The following is a 16,575-nucleotide window of genomic DNA, read 5'->3' on the forward strand; positions in this document are numbered from 1 at the left end:
GTGGTAGGGGCAGCGGCAGGGGCTGGGGTGGTGGCTGAAGCGGGACCAGGGTCTGGGGTGGTGGTAGGGGCTGAACCAGGGTCTGGGGTGGTGGTGGAGGTGGTGGAGGCTGAGGGGGGGTCACTACCCTGGGGGCCAGGGACTGGAGATGGAGACTCTCCCTGGGCCACATCACCAGACCGCCCCCCCTCCGCCTCCTCCCCCTCCTCCCCCTCCTCCTGCTCCTCTTTAGAGCCCGGAGGTTCAGGAGGTATGTTCCACAGAGAAGGGTCCGTGGTGACTCCACAGCTCAGAGAGACCTCCTGGGGGGTGGGGGGAGGAGGGGGGGGGTCACAGGGCTCGTCCACAGACTCCTCCCTCTCCGCTGACGGAACCTTCAATCTGCTGGAAGGAAAACAAAAACAAAAAGGGTTTGTTTACAAATGTGACACATTTTTTAAAATGTTTACATTTTTGGCATTTAGCAGACGCCTTATTCCAAAGCGACTTACAATCAATACATTTGACTAAGCAAGTGAATCATCAAATTGATGGCAGCTACTAGATTGAAATCAAGTGTAATACTGAAACACAACTGTGTACATTTCAAACCTGCAAACTGCGACACTTTAAATGAATGTGCAATAACACTATGTGCAATATGACAACCCTAGGGTACATAAGGTTCAGAGAATAGGAAATGTTAGAATAGGTATAGCATAGCATAGAGTACAGCACAGTGTTTTATTTGTATAGTATAGTATAGTGGATAGTGTACATAGCCTTTATTTATGTAAACCAGCTCTTTTCCCTTCTTGTTTTTAGTTGTTTTTTTTTCCTAACACCAGGGGAGCCCCCCCTCCCAAATTTAGTTGTTTGGTACCTGTACTATATCAATGACAATAAAGACCATTCATTCATTCATTCATTCATTCATTCATTCATTCATTCATTCATTCATTCATTCATTCATTCATTCATTCATTCATTCATCAATCCACCAGTCGTAGCAGGAAGAGTAATCTAGCTCAGGCCAGGGGCCATTGGTAGTCTCAGTTCTACACGTTCTAATGCTTTGGTCCTCATGTCGGCAACCAGTCAAGATGTTCAGACTTTTCTTTTGAAACACGGAACTACGTTTCAACGTTGTTGAGAATCCCAACACAAACAGTCGCTAGTCGAGCCAAACTACTGCAACAACAACGCAATGGATTGGGTGAGTAATCCCCCCCACTGCTACCTAGTTAACTATAACACTACTTTACATTGTTAGCGGGCTAACAAAACAAGCTGCGTTTGTTGACGAGGGATGTGTCATTGATTTTCAACAACGTGGAAATGTATTCACGTTTTTTGAAAGAAAAGTCTGATCGCTACATCGGATCCCGACATGAGGACCAAAGCATTAGGATGTGTCACAAATGTTAACGTTGAAATATGCTTGTTAAAGGAGCACAGTCTCATACTGTGCTACTGAGATGCTAACCCGCGGACTCTGGTTGACGCGCCGTGCGTTCTAGTTTGATGTGTTCTGTTGGTTATACACGATCCGTAGTCATTGGTTTGCTGCATCAAAAACCTTTATTGCGTTACGAATGTGCCACATTCCATTTGGCTTAATCTCTGGTATAAAACGATAACAACAACAAACTCAGCGCCATTGCGGTCAAACCTATTTGCCCTTCCGGGGTCAACACCTGACGATAACAACAAATGTACTACCTTATAAAGACCTGCCTCAGGTATTGTGACAGCGCCACCCCATGCCCACACAGTGAATTACAACACATATGACAGGACCATATCTGGCTCTTACAATGCTATATGTATGGTGTAACATCATTGGAGGTGTATCAAACACGAGTTAGATAGAATCCCTCATTCCATCCCATTGCATCACAATGAGCCCGTCCTCCGATTTCTACCACCAGCCCCCCCCCGCCTCCTCCCTGCTCTCTATACAGTATGTTGTATGTACACTGAGTGTCTTCATGGTTCATGTCCTGGGTTAACTTGTTTCCTGTGAATGGCTGCTGCTGTTGTTATGGATGATTACATAACGACTTCCTGCCAAGCCTATTGCCCCGTTCTGGGAATAAAAAAGATTTACTAACTTATTTGTTTAGCGTTTATTTAACCAGTTAATTCAGTCAGTTAATTCAGTCATTAGCCGGCTTTGCCAAGGCCAACTGCTTTCCTATGGTCAGTCCCGGGCATCGACAGGGCTTAATCCAGGCCTGTTCAGTGCTTAAAACTCGGGCATTGAGCCACCTCTATCCCCCTGTCCTAACCAGGTCAAACGAGGTGAGGGGGGCGTGGCTTAGAGAGAGGGCGTGGTTTAGAGAGAAGGTCGGAGAAGGACAGTGCTTTCGTTTAGGCCTGGGAACTTGATGGGTGGGCATAATAATATGAGGTAGCTCCCTCCGTAACTACACAATCTAATTTATTTTAATAGTGCTTTTTTATAACTATTTTAAGTAGTTAAGTATGTAGTTAAGTATGTTGGGGAAATCCGGAGGATTTTACATGCTGTCGCAAACATTACATTTACATTTTTGGCATTTAGCAGACCCCTTATTCCAAAGCGACTTACGATCAATACATTTGACTAAGCAAGTGAATCATCAATCCACCAGTCGTAGCAGGAGGAGTAATCTAGCTCAGGCCAGGGGCCATTGGCAGTCTCCGTGATTTTCTTTTTACATGTTGACTCACCTGGAGCTGGCTTTGACCTGGCTCTCACCAGGGGCCCTGGGCTGGTTGGACGATGAAGGAAAGGTGGAGGAGGAGGACGAGGAAGTGGTGGAGGTGGACTTGCTCTCTCTCTCTCTCTCACTGGCTTCTTGACCGCCGGGGGAGGGTGGGAGGGGGGGGGCGGCCCCTACCTCACCTGTGACCTGAGGACCAGAGCTGTGGGCGGTGCCAGGGGAGCCGGAGCCAGCCTTGACCTGAGACGAGGAGCTGGACGTCGGGGAGGCGGGTCTACTGGAGTCCCTGGTTCCTCTGTTCATGGGAGAGGCCTCCTCCTCTTCCTTCTCCTTCTCCCTGGCCAGCTGTGGTGGGGCAGAGTCCTGCTTGAGGAGGGGGGGATTCCTCTGGGTCTGGGTTTTGGGTAGGGTCTGGGTCTGGTTCTTCTCCCCCCCAGGGCCCTGCCTGAAGAACGACACATTCCTCTTCTCTCTGCCCACCCCCACCCCCGGTCCCGGTCCTGGACCCCCTTGTTGCCTGCCACCGCCGGTGCGGAGCTGATCCAGCTGCTCGGAGCTTCTACTCAGCGCCTGGTGCCGGGAACCGGACCTGGACCTGGACCTGGGCCTGGACACGCCCAGCTCCTCCATGGACTTGCCTCTCTCGGCGACGACCCGCTGGACCCGTTGATGGCCCTCTTGGACGGACCCGAACCCGGCCACCTCCCCCGGGCTTCTCCTCCTCGGCACCGCTGGCGCCACTGGCACCGCCAAGTCCTTCTCCACGCTCCTCTCAACCCTGGGAAACACACAGCGGCGACACACGACGGATGAACACCAAGGAAATGTACTGTATGAATGGTAAATGGACTGCACTACAACGGCCTCTCATTCACCCATTCACACACACATTCATCATTCGATGGTGGCAAGCTACCATGCAAGGCGCCGGCCTGCCCCGCTCATTGGGAGCAATTTGGGGTTCAGTGTCTTGCCCACCCACCCATTCCCCCTCTGTACACATGTGCAACGTACCTTGTGCTGTCCGTTAGCATCGGCGGCGAGGGGTCATTCACATAGTCGTGGGCCTGTAGCCAAACAGATATGACAAATCAACATTAGCGTCATTTCAATATTGACTGACAATAAGATACTTACTACATGCCTCTATGAAATAGTAAAAACAGAATCTCAAACGATACTGAGTCCAGGAGAGGCTGGTGGAGGTCGAAATCAGAGGATGGGGCTCGTTGCAATGCATGGAATCGAACAAGGACATGTTTGATACCGTTCCATGCACTATACAATGAGCCTGTCCTCTGATTTCTACCTCCACCAGCCTCTCCAACTGATTGAGTCTCCTATTTCAGACAGGAGTGTTGTTTAGAATGTATTTAAAGTGGGGAGGAGGGGCATGGTTAATGTACATGTAATGTAATTAATGGGTTCTGATGATTAATAATAATAATAATAATAATAATAATAATAATAATACATTTTATTTATTGGCGCCTTTCAAGGCTCTCAAGGACACCTTACAAGAGAGTTACCGTAAAACCACATATCAAAACATAATAAAATCAACAAAGCAAAGTCGGATAAAAAACAGCAAAGTCAGATATAACAACAACAACATACAATAACAACAAAATACAGCAGGTCAAACCAAATATGCCACTGTGAAAAGGTGTGTTTAAGACTGGGTGGAGTCAATGTCACGTACGTCACTAACCTCAAAAGCGTGGGGGTTGGAGGTCGAGCGGTTCCTCAAGAACTCCTGAAGAGGTTCCGGCTGGTCCAGAAGACTCTCCGCCGAGGCGGACTTCCCCTGAGACGGCGGGCCCCCGGGGGTCCCCCCCCCCCTCCAGCTGGACTGGCGGGAGTGAGAGTGACCCCCCCCTCCGGTGCTGGACCGGGAGGAGGCGGAGGCGGAGCTGAACTGGGCGTACCGAGCCGAGCTGGAGGACGAGTCCAGGACGCGCCCGGCGGAGTGAGGCCTGTGCTGCTGCTGCCTCTTCCTGGGGCCTTTGACGTTCCCCCCCCCCGAGAGAGGCCTGGCGGGACCCCCCCAGTCGGACGGCCTCCCCCCCGCCGTGGAGTGCCTCAGGCTGGGTGGGGGCTGCTGGGGTTCGGCCACCTTGTGGCCCGTCTTGCGCTCCATGTAGGCCACCAGGGCCTCGTGCTGCAGGTGCTTCAGGGAGGTCTTGTTGAGGCTGGAGGCCGACAACGCCCTCCCTCTGGTCTCGAACATCCTCCGCCTGGACGCCACCAATCCCTGCTCCCCCCCGAGCTCTAGCTCCTCCTCCCCCGAACAGAACAACAACAGGCCGCCGTCCTCCTCGTTGCCCAGGGATCGGCAGGCGGCGTGAGAGGGGGTGTCGCCTCCCAGCTGGTGAAGCTTCTCGGGCTCCGAGTAGCACATCTTCTTCTGCTCCTGGGTCAGACGCTTCCTGCCGCCGACGCGGGGGGCCACCGCCGCCACCTGGGGCTGGGCCACGTTGACGGGCCTCCCGTTCTCTCTCTTCTCGCTCTGCCTTTCTGCCGTCTCTCCCTTCATGTTCTCCTTCTCCTTCTCCCTCTCCCTCAAGTTCTTCTTCTCCCTCTCCCTCTCCTTCAAGTTCTCCTTCTCCCTCTCCCTCTCCTTCAAGTTCTCCTTCTCCCTCTCCCTCTCCCTCTCTCTCTCCCTCTCCTTCTCCTTCTCCTTCTCCTTCTCCTTCTCCTTCTCCCTCTCCTTCACGTTCTCCTTCTCCCTCTCCTTCACGTTCTCAAGCGTGTCCACGGAGGTCTCGGAGGCGTCCAGGGAGGAGAAGAGCACAGTGTGGAGTACCGTCGGCCTCAGCTCAGGCCTGGGTCGGGCCCTGTTGGGCCAGGACAGCTGGAGGTCCTTCCTCTTGAAGGACGTCTCCCTCAGGACCTTGGACTGGGCGTCCTTCAGCTTCTCCTTGTAGTACTTCTTGAAGGAGTCGTCCAGGGTGTTGAAGAGGTTGGGCGTCATCACCTCATCCCTCCCCTCCTCGGTGGGCGTTTCGCCGTGCGGGGGGGTTCTGTCAGAGGGGGGTGGGGGGCCTTGCCCGTCCTTGTGATGAGCGATAATGAGCCCCGGCTCTTTCCCTCTTTGACCTTTCACACCGACGACGTCGACAACCTCCTTTTTGGGCTTGGGGTGGTGCATTGTGGGATGCGCCGCCGCCGCCCTGCTGGCGCCAGTAGTGAGGTGGTACAGGAGAGGCGTGGTCTCCTTGTTGATCTTCTCGCTGGCCACGTCCCCCAACGGCTGCCTCCTCCCTCCTCTCTTCGCCGGCTCGTCTTTCCTGTGGCGGTAGTCTTTCTGCTCCATGCTGATTGGAGGAGGAGGAGGAGGAGGGGGGGTGATTGCTGCCTTGTTGTGGACGTGTGAGGACGACGATGACGATGAGGACGATGGAGGACGGTTCTCTTCAGGGCCGCAGTAGAAGATGGGGTGGTGGCTGGTGTGATGCCTGCCCGAGAGGGAGATCTCTCTACTCTGAAGGCTCTTGTGAACATTCTGTTCCAGGCCGTCGAAACTACGAGACAGCCGGTTGGACATGTGATGAGAGGAGGGGGGTGGCGGATATGAAACTTGACCGTGTGTGTCTTCTGTGTTTGTGTCTGGACCCTGGGTCTGGGTCTTGGCGGTGGTGGTGAAGGTGGTGGTGGTGGTTGTGGTGGTGAAACACTCCCTCTGGGAGTCTGGTGTTGCGTCATCAGCATAAGGGTTCTGGTGCCTCTGTGGTGGCTGGGGGTGGTTCCTGAACAGGCTGTCCACGGTGCTGTGCGATCTCTCTCTCTCTGCCGTCTCCCTCTCTCTCCTCTCCTTCTCTCTCTCCACCGGGGCAGGGCTCTCCCTTCCGGCCTCTGGCACATGGGAGGGGGTGTCCGGTGGACTGGACTTGTTGCACAAGCCGGTCACAAAGTAGAACTGCCCCTTGTGCTGGATGCTGCTGTTGCCCATGTTCTGAGGAGGCACGTGCCAGGGGCTAGCGGACCGGGGAGGCTCGGGAGCCCCGTGGGCCGAGTGTGACCTCTTGCGCTGACCCTCGTAAGGGGGGGGTGGGCCTCCCCCCCCTCCCTCTCCCTCTCCCCCGTTGACGCCACCACCGACACCTACGGTGGCCGACTGTTTAGGACGTTTAGTCTGGCTCGTGCGAGGAGGCGATCGGTGACGGTTTGAGATTGAAGAGTTTGACGACTTTTTCTGCTCGGCAGCGGTCTGCTTCTCCGAGCGGTCTGGTTCCACCGCCGGGTCCCTGTGGTGGTGGTAGGGCTGCGGGGGGAGCCTCCAGCCGTGGGCGGTACCCGTGTCAGGGTGACTCGTCTGGGGCCGCGGGGGCGACCGGTCTGCCTGCTGCTGTTGGCTCCCAGCAGGACCAGGACCTGGACCAGGACCAGGACCTGGACCAGGACCAGGGCCAGGTTGGAGGTGGTGGTGGTGGTGGTTCTGGTTCTGGTGGGCCGCCCGGCTGACGTTCTCGAGGTTCCTAGTGGCGATGAAGCTGTCCAGACGGGTCGGGGGCTGGGGCGGCAGGGGAGGAGGAGGGGGCGGAGCTGTTGCTATCGGTGCTGCTACTTCCTGGTTACAGTACTCTCGTTGTGTTCTACCGCTGCTACTGCTACCGCTACTGCTACTACGGCAGCCGTTGTTGTTGTCCCGGCAGCCGCCATTGTCGTTGCTGTTGCCGTGGTGGCTGTTGCCGTTGCCGTGGCGATACTGTTTCGAGATGGCCTCAACGGAGCGGTAGAGGAGCTGGTCCATGCTCTTGCGGTCGGAGTGGAGGAGGTGGGGGTGGTAGATGGCCTTCACATACTTCAGGTCGGCGTAGTGGAGGCCGTTGGGCTGGAGGTCCTCGGGGAGGAAGGGCGAGGGGAAGTCGGGGGCGTTGGACCCCCCTGAGAAGGAGCTGTAGGCGGAGTCGCCCTTGCCGTGGTGGTGGGTGAACTGGTCGATGCTGCTGGAGGACTTGGCCGGGGAGAGCCGACTCACGGGCAGGCTCAGTGGGTGCAGGTCCAGGTTGCTGCTCATTCTTTCAAAGTGGAAGTTGTAGGAATCCATTTGGGTTTTCGGGAGCAGAGAGGAAGAGGAGAGGTGGAAGTTGGACCCACCGCGGTCGCCCGACAACGTTCACCACTCAGTCGACCGCTGCTGGGCATTCAGGGACATGGTCTGACAGTTGCTGCTACTGCTGCTGCTGCTAACTTCCCCTCTTCAAGATCCTATCTCCAGTAGACGGGCGGGAGGGTTCAAACTCTCCTGAGAAGGAAACACACAAACACAACATAGATGGGTTATCGAAAAGTCCAATTAAAAACACATTAGGAGTGTTATCATAACGGAAATGACGGTGTGACCCGTTATTTACGACCATTATTTATGGTCTATTTCCATCGTGGACGACAGGGAGGTGTAGCGAAGCCGACCGCAGTGTCGGGTGTTTCCCTGCCAACGGAAACACACAACAAACGGGCGATACTATGCTGCTCCGTCAGCGTAGCCGGGCTCGCTACCAACAACATCGTTTGAAGTTCTTCTTCCTTCTTCTAGCATTGTGACTGCCAATTGCTCCTGGTCCTAGCATAGACTTGTTTTTCCTATGACGACTGATGGATAGATGATTCACTTACTTAGAACAAATGTTATTTGTTGTAAGTCGCTTTGGATAAAGGGCGTCTGCTATGTAAAAGTCAAACATGTAAATGTACGATTCTCAACGTGGCATATCTACTGGGGCAACAAACGACCACTCCCAACACCAGTCCAGTGGAGGTCTGGTAGATCACAGGAAGGGGGAAGTGGAAGCTACTCTGAAAATTTTATTTTATTACATTATCAATTACTTTACAAGCGAAAATAAGTTTGTTTGTTTGTTTGTTTGTTTATTAGGATCCCTATTAGCTAATGCCATGACATTAGCTAGTCTTCCTGGGGTCCGACACAAAATACATATTTAGACAATTGTCAACATTATATACATACAGACAATTGTAAACGTTGTATACATACATACATGCATACATACATCATGCATACATGCATAGATCACATAGCCTACATCAGTTAAACTACATAAAATCTGCCCTTTAGTGAAATACAGTTTGTCGAACTAAAGCTACCTTGCAAAAGTATTTCACTGCATCGAAACTACAAGACAGTCAGTCAGCGAAAGATAACCACCAGTCCATGTGACAGAGGGCATGCAACCGAAACACCTGTCACCACTAAGACACAGGAAACTGCTGAGTTGGAGGAAAGTGGGGAGATGAACATTATACTCTATAGGGTCCAGTGTTGGGGAACAGTTCTTGACTAAATGACTCTACCAGGATAACAACCCTTAGCTTATCTGGAAAAAGGACTTGTGGACACAGCAGCCTTGTAACAAGATACAAGGTCCTTTATCAGCCTCACAGCTGAGGGGGCTGGGGTTCAGGTCCAGCATGGTGGCGATGGTTCTACATTCTAGTTCTACATTCTAGTTCTACATTCTAGTTCTACATTCAGCAACTATTTTTGCAATCTCTTATTAGTAAGAGAACAGTCAACGTTGGCCCAAAAGAAGAATTGGTAGATCGCAGATACGGTACACAGACACGTGGGCAGTATACACACACTGCACACACACACACACACACACACACACACACACACACACACACCGCACACACACACACACACACACACCGCACACACACACACACACACACACACACACACACACACACACACACACACAGCCCTGTTACACTCAGTTACCCTTTGCACTACTGCTGCTGTGAAAATACTACCTTTACACATACCATTATGTGCACATTGCACATACCTCTGTTTGATATAGCCTCTATTTATACCTCTGTATGTACTATAGACCATGCTGTATATATAGCTACCTTAACTGTACATAGCTTACTACTACTATCCTCTCCTGTACATACCTGTATACCTGTATATAATTGCCATACTGTACCTATCACTATCATGTTTTGTATCACTATTTACACATCTGGTTAGATGCTTAACTGCATGTAGTTGTCTGGCACTTGTACTCTGCAATGACAATAAAGTTGAATCTAATCTAAATCTATCTAACCTTAAGTTTACAAGAGAGTAAACCAAGTACTGTAAAAATGAGCCAAATAGCCAAAGGTTGGTAGCGTGTACAATGGCCTGTGTATGACTTTCACCTTCATGCAATCAACACATTCTCCCAGGAGCACAACACCACCCAGTTTTCTTCTCAGGGAGAGAATGGCTTTGTGGACCAGTGGCCGTTTGCCACGGCCGTTAACTGAGAGAACCAAAGATGGAATTCGAGATCCAGACAAAGAAATAAAATAGAGTGGAAACCAAAAAAAACAACAAGGTGTCAAGTCCAACAGGGTGCTTGGTACGCAACAGTACTCGATACATAGTTCAGCTGCAACCATTACTGCACAAATCTGATTATTCCCCCCCCCCCCCCCTCCCCTCTACGGCCCACAGCCTCCGCTGGCTGACTGTCAGGATGATGCTTAACACCCCAGGGTTAAGACCCTACTGGTTGTTGGGCCTGAGCTGGGGGGAGGAGATCAGGAGATGAATAGGCCTTTATCTGGGATAATTACTTCCCAAACCCGAAGGGAACTTAGAAAAGTCAGCAATTCCATAACATAAAATGGATGAGGATGTACTGACCCACACCAGGGGAGGCTGGGGGAGGTAGAACACCAGGGGAGGCTGGTGGAGGTAGAACACCAGGGGAGGCTGGGGGAGGTAGAACACCAGGGGAGGCTGGGGGAGGTAGAACACCAGGGGAGGCTGGTGGAGGTGGAACACCAGGGGAGGCTGGTGGAGGTAGAACACCAGGGGGAGGCTGGGGGAGGTAGAACACCAGGGGAGGCTGGGGGAGGTAGAACACCAGGGGGAGGCTGGTGGAGGTAGAACACCAGGGGGAGGCTGGGGGAGGTAGAACACCAGGGGAGGCTGGGGGAGGTAGAACACCAGGGGAGGCTGGTGGAGGTAGAACACCAGAGGAGGCTGGGGGAGGTAGAACACCAGGGGAGGCTGGTGGAGGTAGAACACCAGGGGAGGCTGGCGGAGGTAGAAATCGGAGGACGGGTGGCTCGTTGCGAATAAGTGGAACAGAAGGAGGAACGGTATCAAACACGTGGCCCATTGTGACACACGGAACATTCCATGCATTACCATGACAACCCCGTCCTCCGATTTCTACCTCCGCCAGCCTTCCCCCCCTGCTATCCAAGGTTGCCTGACCTGCCATGAAACACCTTTCCTGCCCTACAGGGTCAACCCCCCCACCCTTAACCAGGCCCTCCCCAACCCCCCTTAACCCCCCCCCCACCCCCACCCCCCTTAACCAGGCCCTGGCCAGCCACGTGGCAGCGAGCACACCAGATAAAAATGCCAGGAATTCCAGAGCGACCTTGAGGAGAAATAGTTGTGGATTACTCATGTGATAATAACTATTGAACGGATTAACCCCTCCCCCCCCTGCTGGGGGAGATGCTTGTTACAGTACCAACATGCTGCTGGCCGAAGCCCAGGGAGAGCCTGGTTCTGAGGCTTAATTCATCAGGAACCCAGACAGGCAGAACCGCAGGGCTCTGGGTCAGGGTCTGGGCCTGAATGGGCCTGGCAGATCAATTAGGAGACACAATGAGAGACTTGAGAGTTTGTGAGCTTAGAATTATAAGGTTCTATCTCCTAGGGTTGTTTAGAATTATAAGGTTCTATCTCCGTTTAGAATGATAAGGTTCTATCTCCGTTTAGAATGATAAGGTTCTATCTCCGTTTAGGGCAGTTCAGAGATATTGAGCGTCAAAGTTTTTACATTCCATTATGTTTTATGAGATGGAACCTTTGTATTTTATGAATTACTAACTCAAAAATGTCAACATTTTAAAAATAACACCACACAGGCATTAATAAACACCTAATGGATCAGATTATGTAAAAAACTACATTTTTACAAAAATGGAGATAGAACCTTATAATTCTAACGTCACGAGTTGTAGGTTCAAATGTGTTGGGTTACCAGTTGACAGTTAACAGTTAAGTTGCCCCGATATCTGTGTAATAACACTGTTACAGTGTGACAGAAACTCAGGAGGTTTCAGTGTCTCTGTGTACGCTAAGGGCCCCAATGTGATTCAGTAAATAAGCAGAGCAAAAGATTACCTTACTACTCAGAGGACTCTGGCCCTCTGTGACTCTGTGAGTTGGTAGAGCATGGTACTGACTACGCTTGTGGGTTCGATTCTCGCTGGGACCATCTATATATACTGAAAAATGTATGCACTCACTGCAGTGTAAGTCACTTTGGTTAAATGGCATATATATATAGATAGATAGATAGATAGATAATACTCTACAGCATGATTTCAATTGTAGCTTGATTTTAACAATGCATTGCACACCATGGAAACGCATGACGCGGCATCCGAAAATCATATCGCACTATTTCTCATGGTTGCATCTATTAGAGACATTACGGTAAAGACGTTCGACCGAAAATCATGCAAATGGTGGCTGCCACTCTCACTCTCTCTGTGCCAGGAACACTGTTTACCCTCCAGTCCTGACCCAGTGTCGAAACCCTGATAACAAGCGGCTCAGGCAGGAACTAGGCCAGGTGAACACAGGCCTCTGATTGGTCGTTAACTGTCAGTATCGTTTACCTGGAAGAGGTGCATACCTGTCACGCAGACACAAAGGTCAGTATATCCAGCAACACAAAGACAAGCCAACAAGTTCACCTGCGCTCCACCTAAAGCAGGTTTGTCTTCCTGTAAGGTAGCATACAGAAACAAGTCTAGTCTAAGTCTGCGCTTGTTGTAGTGCATACAGTCACAACATTGAACTTTACCCACAACAACGTAACTATTCGGTTGTTAAGTCGTGACGTGTTTCCGGGTCCAACGTTGGCTGAGGCGCTCTCTTCGAAATGCCACAGTAATAATAATAATTCATTATATTTGTATAGCGCTTTTCCGAGGCTCAAAGACGCTGACAATATGGGAAAAACGGGAAAGTGCTGTGTCCCTTGTTGTATGAATAGATCCCAGTCAAAAAAACCATTGAACTGTCATTCTACCGCATTAGTACACTGGTACTCTGGTGCGGGGAGTTTTTTATTTGGACCCGGAAATTGCTAAACGTCACTCGTGACGTCAGACTTAACAACCGAATTTACGGTATTTATTTACTGCGTGTACGTACTGTGACGCCTGCTGCTATCGCGACATCTAGCAAAAAATTATCGTGATATGACGTCTTGTCTTGTATCGTGCAGCTCCTAGTTCCAACAAGCCACATTCAACTAGAATCACAGGTACCCAGACTGACCTCCCAACCAGGGAGGGGGGGAGGGGTTGAGGTTTTAAAGGGGTTCCCACGTGTTGGGGAGAGGAGAGAGGAGGGGAGAGGTGGGGGAGAGGAGGGGAGAGGAGGGGAGAGAGGGGGTGGTCTGTGTGCAGCTGCCAGGCTTCTCCCCTCTGAACTACATGAGGCGTCCACACACACACACACACACACACACACACACACACACACACACACACACACACACACACAGAGGAGCGTTCATGTGGAAGTGATGGTGAGGACAGCCTGTGACAGAATAGAGGGAGTCAGTCCCAGAAATAAATAACTCTCACACGCACACCAGAGTACACCAGAAACACTTAACTAGTTCCCTGGATTAACAGTTACACAGACTGGACTTCCAACTTCAACTTATTTGAAGTTGAACATGTTTGAAGTTATTCACATTGCAGTGAGTATTGGGAAGGGAATTCAAGAGTGACTTATGAGTGAGAGAGTGAGGCAGTGAGGGAGGGAGAGAGTGAGAGAGTGAGAGGGTGAGAAAGTGAGAGAGTGTGAGTGAGAGTCAGAAGGGCTCCCCCCGCTTCCCCCCCCTACAGGACCCAGCCGAGAGGCAGCGACAGACTGCCTGTGACGTCTGCCTCACCCTGGCACAATGACACGAAAAGAAGAAGAAGAAGAAGAAGAAGAAGAAGAAGAAAAAAAGGGCCTCACATTCCTCGCAGGGCCCGGCCTCCATTCATTCCCAGGGTCCTCAGTGGCGACTGGCCAAGCAGAGGAGGGGAGGGAGGGAGGGAGAGAGGGAGGGGAGGGGCCCAAACACTCACAAAGACGGACATGAACCCTTCCCTTCTCTTCCCTCCCCCTCTCCTCCTCTCCTCTCCTCTCCTCTCCTCTCCTCTCCTCTCCTCTCCTCTCCTCTCCTCTCCTCTCCTTTCCTCTCCCCCTCCACTTTCCTTTTGGGTGACTAAACCCACCCATGTCACTCTAGAACATCTACAGTTTAGGTGACGTTCGTTCACCCTTCGCGCGCTAAACGAGCTAACAACCTGAAATGCTTGTAGCCCCGCCTCGCACCCAGAACACTGCTGTTAGCTGTAGCTGAAACCTCAGAACTCTGAATGGCAGAATTTTCGCTTCAATGACAGAATGTTTGAGGGCTTAAACGGAGCTTACCAAGACTACAAAGAAGACCTGTTTAACTTGATCTTATGGTCAACCGCCAAATAAAGCTCCTAATACACATACTGTAGTCTTAGCTGGGAGAATGTTTATAGTGGGATCATCATCACAAGGCCGCATTTCCGACACGGGATTACCTGGTCATGGTGTTTCATGTTTTGGGATTTCGGTGCTTTACCGCTCACTAGGCACCACAGGCTAACACACACACACTGGAACACTGGAACGGTCGAATGTTGACCACGGTGTGTGTGTGTGTGTGTGTGTGTGAGTATGTGTGTGTGTGTGAGTGTATGTGAGTGTGTGATTGTGTGAGCATGTATGTGAGTATGTGAGTGTGAGTATGTGTGAGTGTGTGTGTGTGTGTGTGAATGAGAGTATGTGTGTGTGTGTGTGTGTGTGTGTGTGTGTGTGTGTGTGTGTGTGTGTGTGTGTGTGTGTGTGTGTGTGTGTGTGTGTGTGTGTGTGGGTGGGGGTTGTCACCTCTGTGACCTCCTGCCAGTCCCACCTGCGCGTCAACACACAAAGGGAACACACAAACACACAGAGGAGCGCTATTCTTATACTACTCCACCCTCACACACACACACACACAGACACACACACACACACACACACACACACACCCTGTAGAGCCACAGTGTTGAAAACAACATCTACCTGTTGTTTGGTTCAGAGTGTGTGCGTGATCTGTTGGCAGGAATGCAGGTTGGCGTGACGACAACAATAGGTCGCGTGACAACCAAAAGGTCATGTGACAACCAAAGGTCACGCTATGACAGCTACAGGCAGGTTTGGGTGAAGCCGTGGATTAGCAATTGTTGTTGCCGTTGACTACCTGTCCCCAGGTAGACCTGTTATATACTTTATATATCCACTTCATCCACTTTAACCAAGACGTCTGTTAGACCAGATCAGATTAGGATTAGATTCAGCTTTATTGGGCCACGCTCAGGTGGGAACCGTTCAAGACAGACCTGCACCTGTCTGCAGCCAATCACGGACGAGCATTCAAAAAAGAGAAGGGGGGTGTGTGGAAATAAATAGTTGTAAAAAAACTATTGTTAACATTTCTCGACAGTTGTGATTGTGTTCACAATCTCAGTAAGGAGATTTGATTGCGAGGCCCGGGAGGGAAGGAGAGAGGGAGGGAGGGAAGGAGGGAGGGGGAGGGAGGGAGGGAAGGAGGGAGGGGAGGGAGGGAGGGAGGAATTCTTGGTTCAGGCTTTCTAGGGTACTTAGAGCTTGACCTCCATTCCTCTGCCACGGGAGAGAGGGGGAGGGAGGGAGGGAGGGAGGGAGGGAGGGAGGGAGGGAGGGAGGGAGGGAGGGAGGGAGGGAGGGAGGGGGGGGGGAGGGAGGGTACTTATCCTGACCTCCATTCCTCCGTCACGGGACCGACCAAACAGGAGGTCGCCATGCTGACTCCACCTCTCTGATGTCATCGCCAGTGACTAAGCGCATTAGTGTTTACACCTAATGATGATGAGGAGGAGGAGGAGGAGGAGGAGGAGGAGGAGGAGGAGGAGGAGGAGGATGACTTGCCTGACTTCTGACCGAGCAGCTAAATGGATCATGTTGACCTGAGGGGAACCGGAACCAGGAAGGAACACTACTCTTCTGTGTTCTACATTCTGGGATGTCCTACGACGTTCTACATTCTGGATGTCCTACGATGTTCTACATTCTAGAATGTCCTACGACGTTCTACATTCCTAGAATGTCCTATGACGTTCTACATTCTAGAATGTCCTACGATGTTCTACATTCTAGAATGTCCTACGACGTTCTACATTTCTAGAATGTCCTACGACGTTCTACATTCTAGAATGTCCTACGACGTTCTACATTCTAGAATGTCCTATGACGTTCTACATTCTAGAATGTCCTATGACGTTCTACATTCTAGAATGTCCCTACGATGTTTCTACATTCTAGAATGTCCTACGACGTTCTACATTTCTAGAATGTCCTACGACGTTCTACATTCTAGAATGTCCTATGACGTTCTACATTCTAGAATGTCCTATGACGTTCTACATTCTAGAATGTCCTATGATGTTCTACATTTCTAGAACATGTTCTACAGACACGCATGGACGCAGAGATGTCAACGCGACACGCAGAGACACGTGTCGCCACATGTGAGTCAGAGGAGACGGAGGAAAGACAGGAAGAGTTGACTGTCGTCTGCACAGCCGTGGTAGAAGAAACCATGTGAGGAAATGTACCGAGCCAAGATATTTATTATAGAGGGAGAACAGTAAGGGCCCCAGGACGGAGCCCTGGGGGACCCCAGTGGTGAGGACACGTGGAGAGAGGGTTCGACATTGAACGCTTGCCCGCTTGCCCGGAGCAAGTAAAACATTTGCCAGGTTTGTTTGCGCGAGC

At 51.2% G+C, this 16,575-nt stretch overlaps 1 protein-coding gene and 1 pseudogene across 2 annotated transcripts in view; both read right to left on the minus strand.

The window, feature by feature from the left end:
- Window positions 1-7,737, minus strand: part of shroom1 (shroom family member 1) — a gene marked incomplete at its 5' end in the record, with an annotated part of 14,132 nt that extends 6,395 nt beyond the window's left edge. The window contains 8 exons of the mRNA XM_080549963.1: window positions 1-381; window positions 2,695-2,735; window positions 2,865-3,465; window positions 3,702-3,754; window positions 4,399-5,196; window positions 5,404-6,211; window positions 6,578-7,002; window positions 7,141-7,737. The exon at window positions 1-381 is cut by the window's left edge and continues 118 nt beyond it. Coding sequence (XP_080406089.1) covers window positions 1-381; window positions 2,695-2,735; window positions 2,865-3,465; window positions 3,702-3,754; window positions 4,399-5,196; window positions 5,404-6,211; window positions 6,578-7,002; window positions 7,141-7,737 — 3,704 coding nt within the window. The remainder of the gene's footprint in view (window positions 382-2,694; window positions 2,736-2,864; window positions 3,466-3,701; window positions 3,755-4,398; window positions 5,197-5,403; window positions 6,212-6,577; window positions 7,003-7,140) is intronic.
- A 153-nt stretch (window positions 7,738-7,890) lies between these two features.
- LOC308174853 (AF4/FMR2 family member 4-like) overlaps window positions 7,891-16,575 on the minus strand; it is an 18,344-nt pseudogene continuing 9,659 nt past the window's right edge. Inside the window, exons 4-6 of the transcript in view lie at window positions 12,357-12,373; window positions 11,202-11,310; window positions 7,891-7,935 (exon numbers count right to left, since the gene is read on the minus strand). The product of the transcript in view is annotated as an AF4/FMR2 family member 4-like (transcript). The remainder of the gene's footprint in view (window positions 7,936-11,201; window positions 11,311-12,356; window positions 12,374-16,575) is intronic.

This window comes from Nansenia antarctica, assembly GCF_963989245.1.
Source record: "Nansenia antarctica genome assembly, chromosome: 20".
NCBI lineage: Eukaryota > Metazoa > Chordata > Actinopteri > Argentiniformes > Microstomatidae > Nansenia > Nansenia antarctica.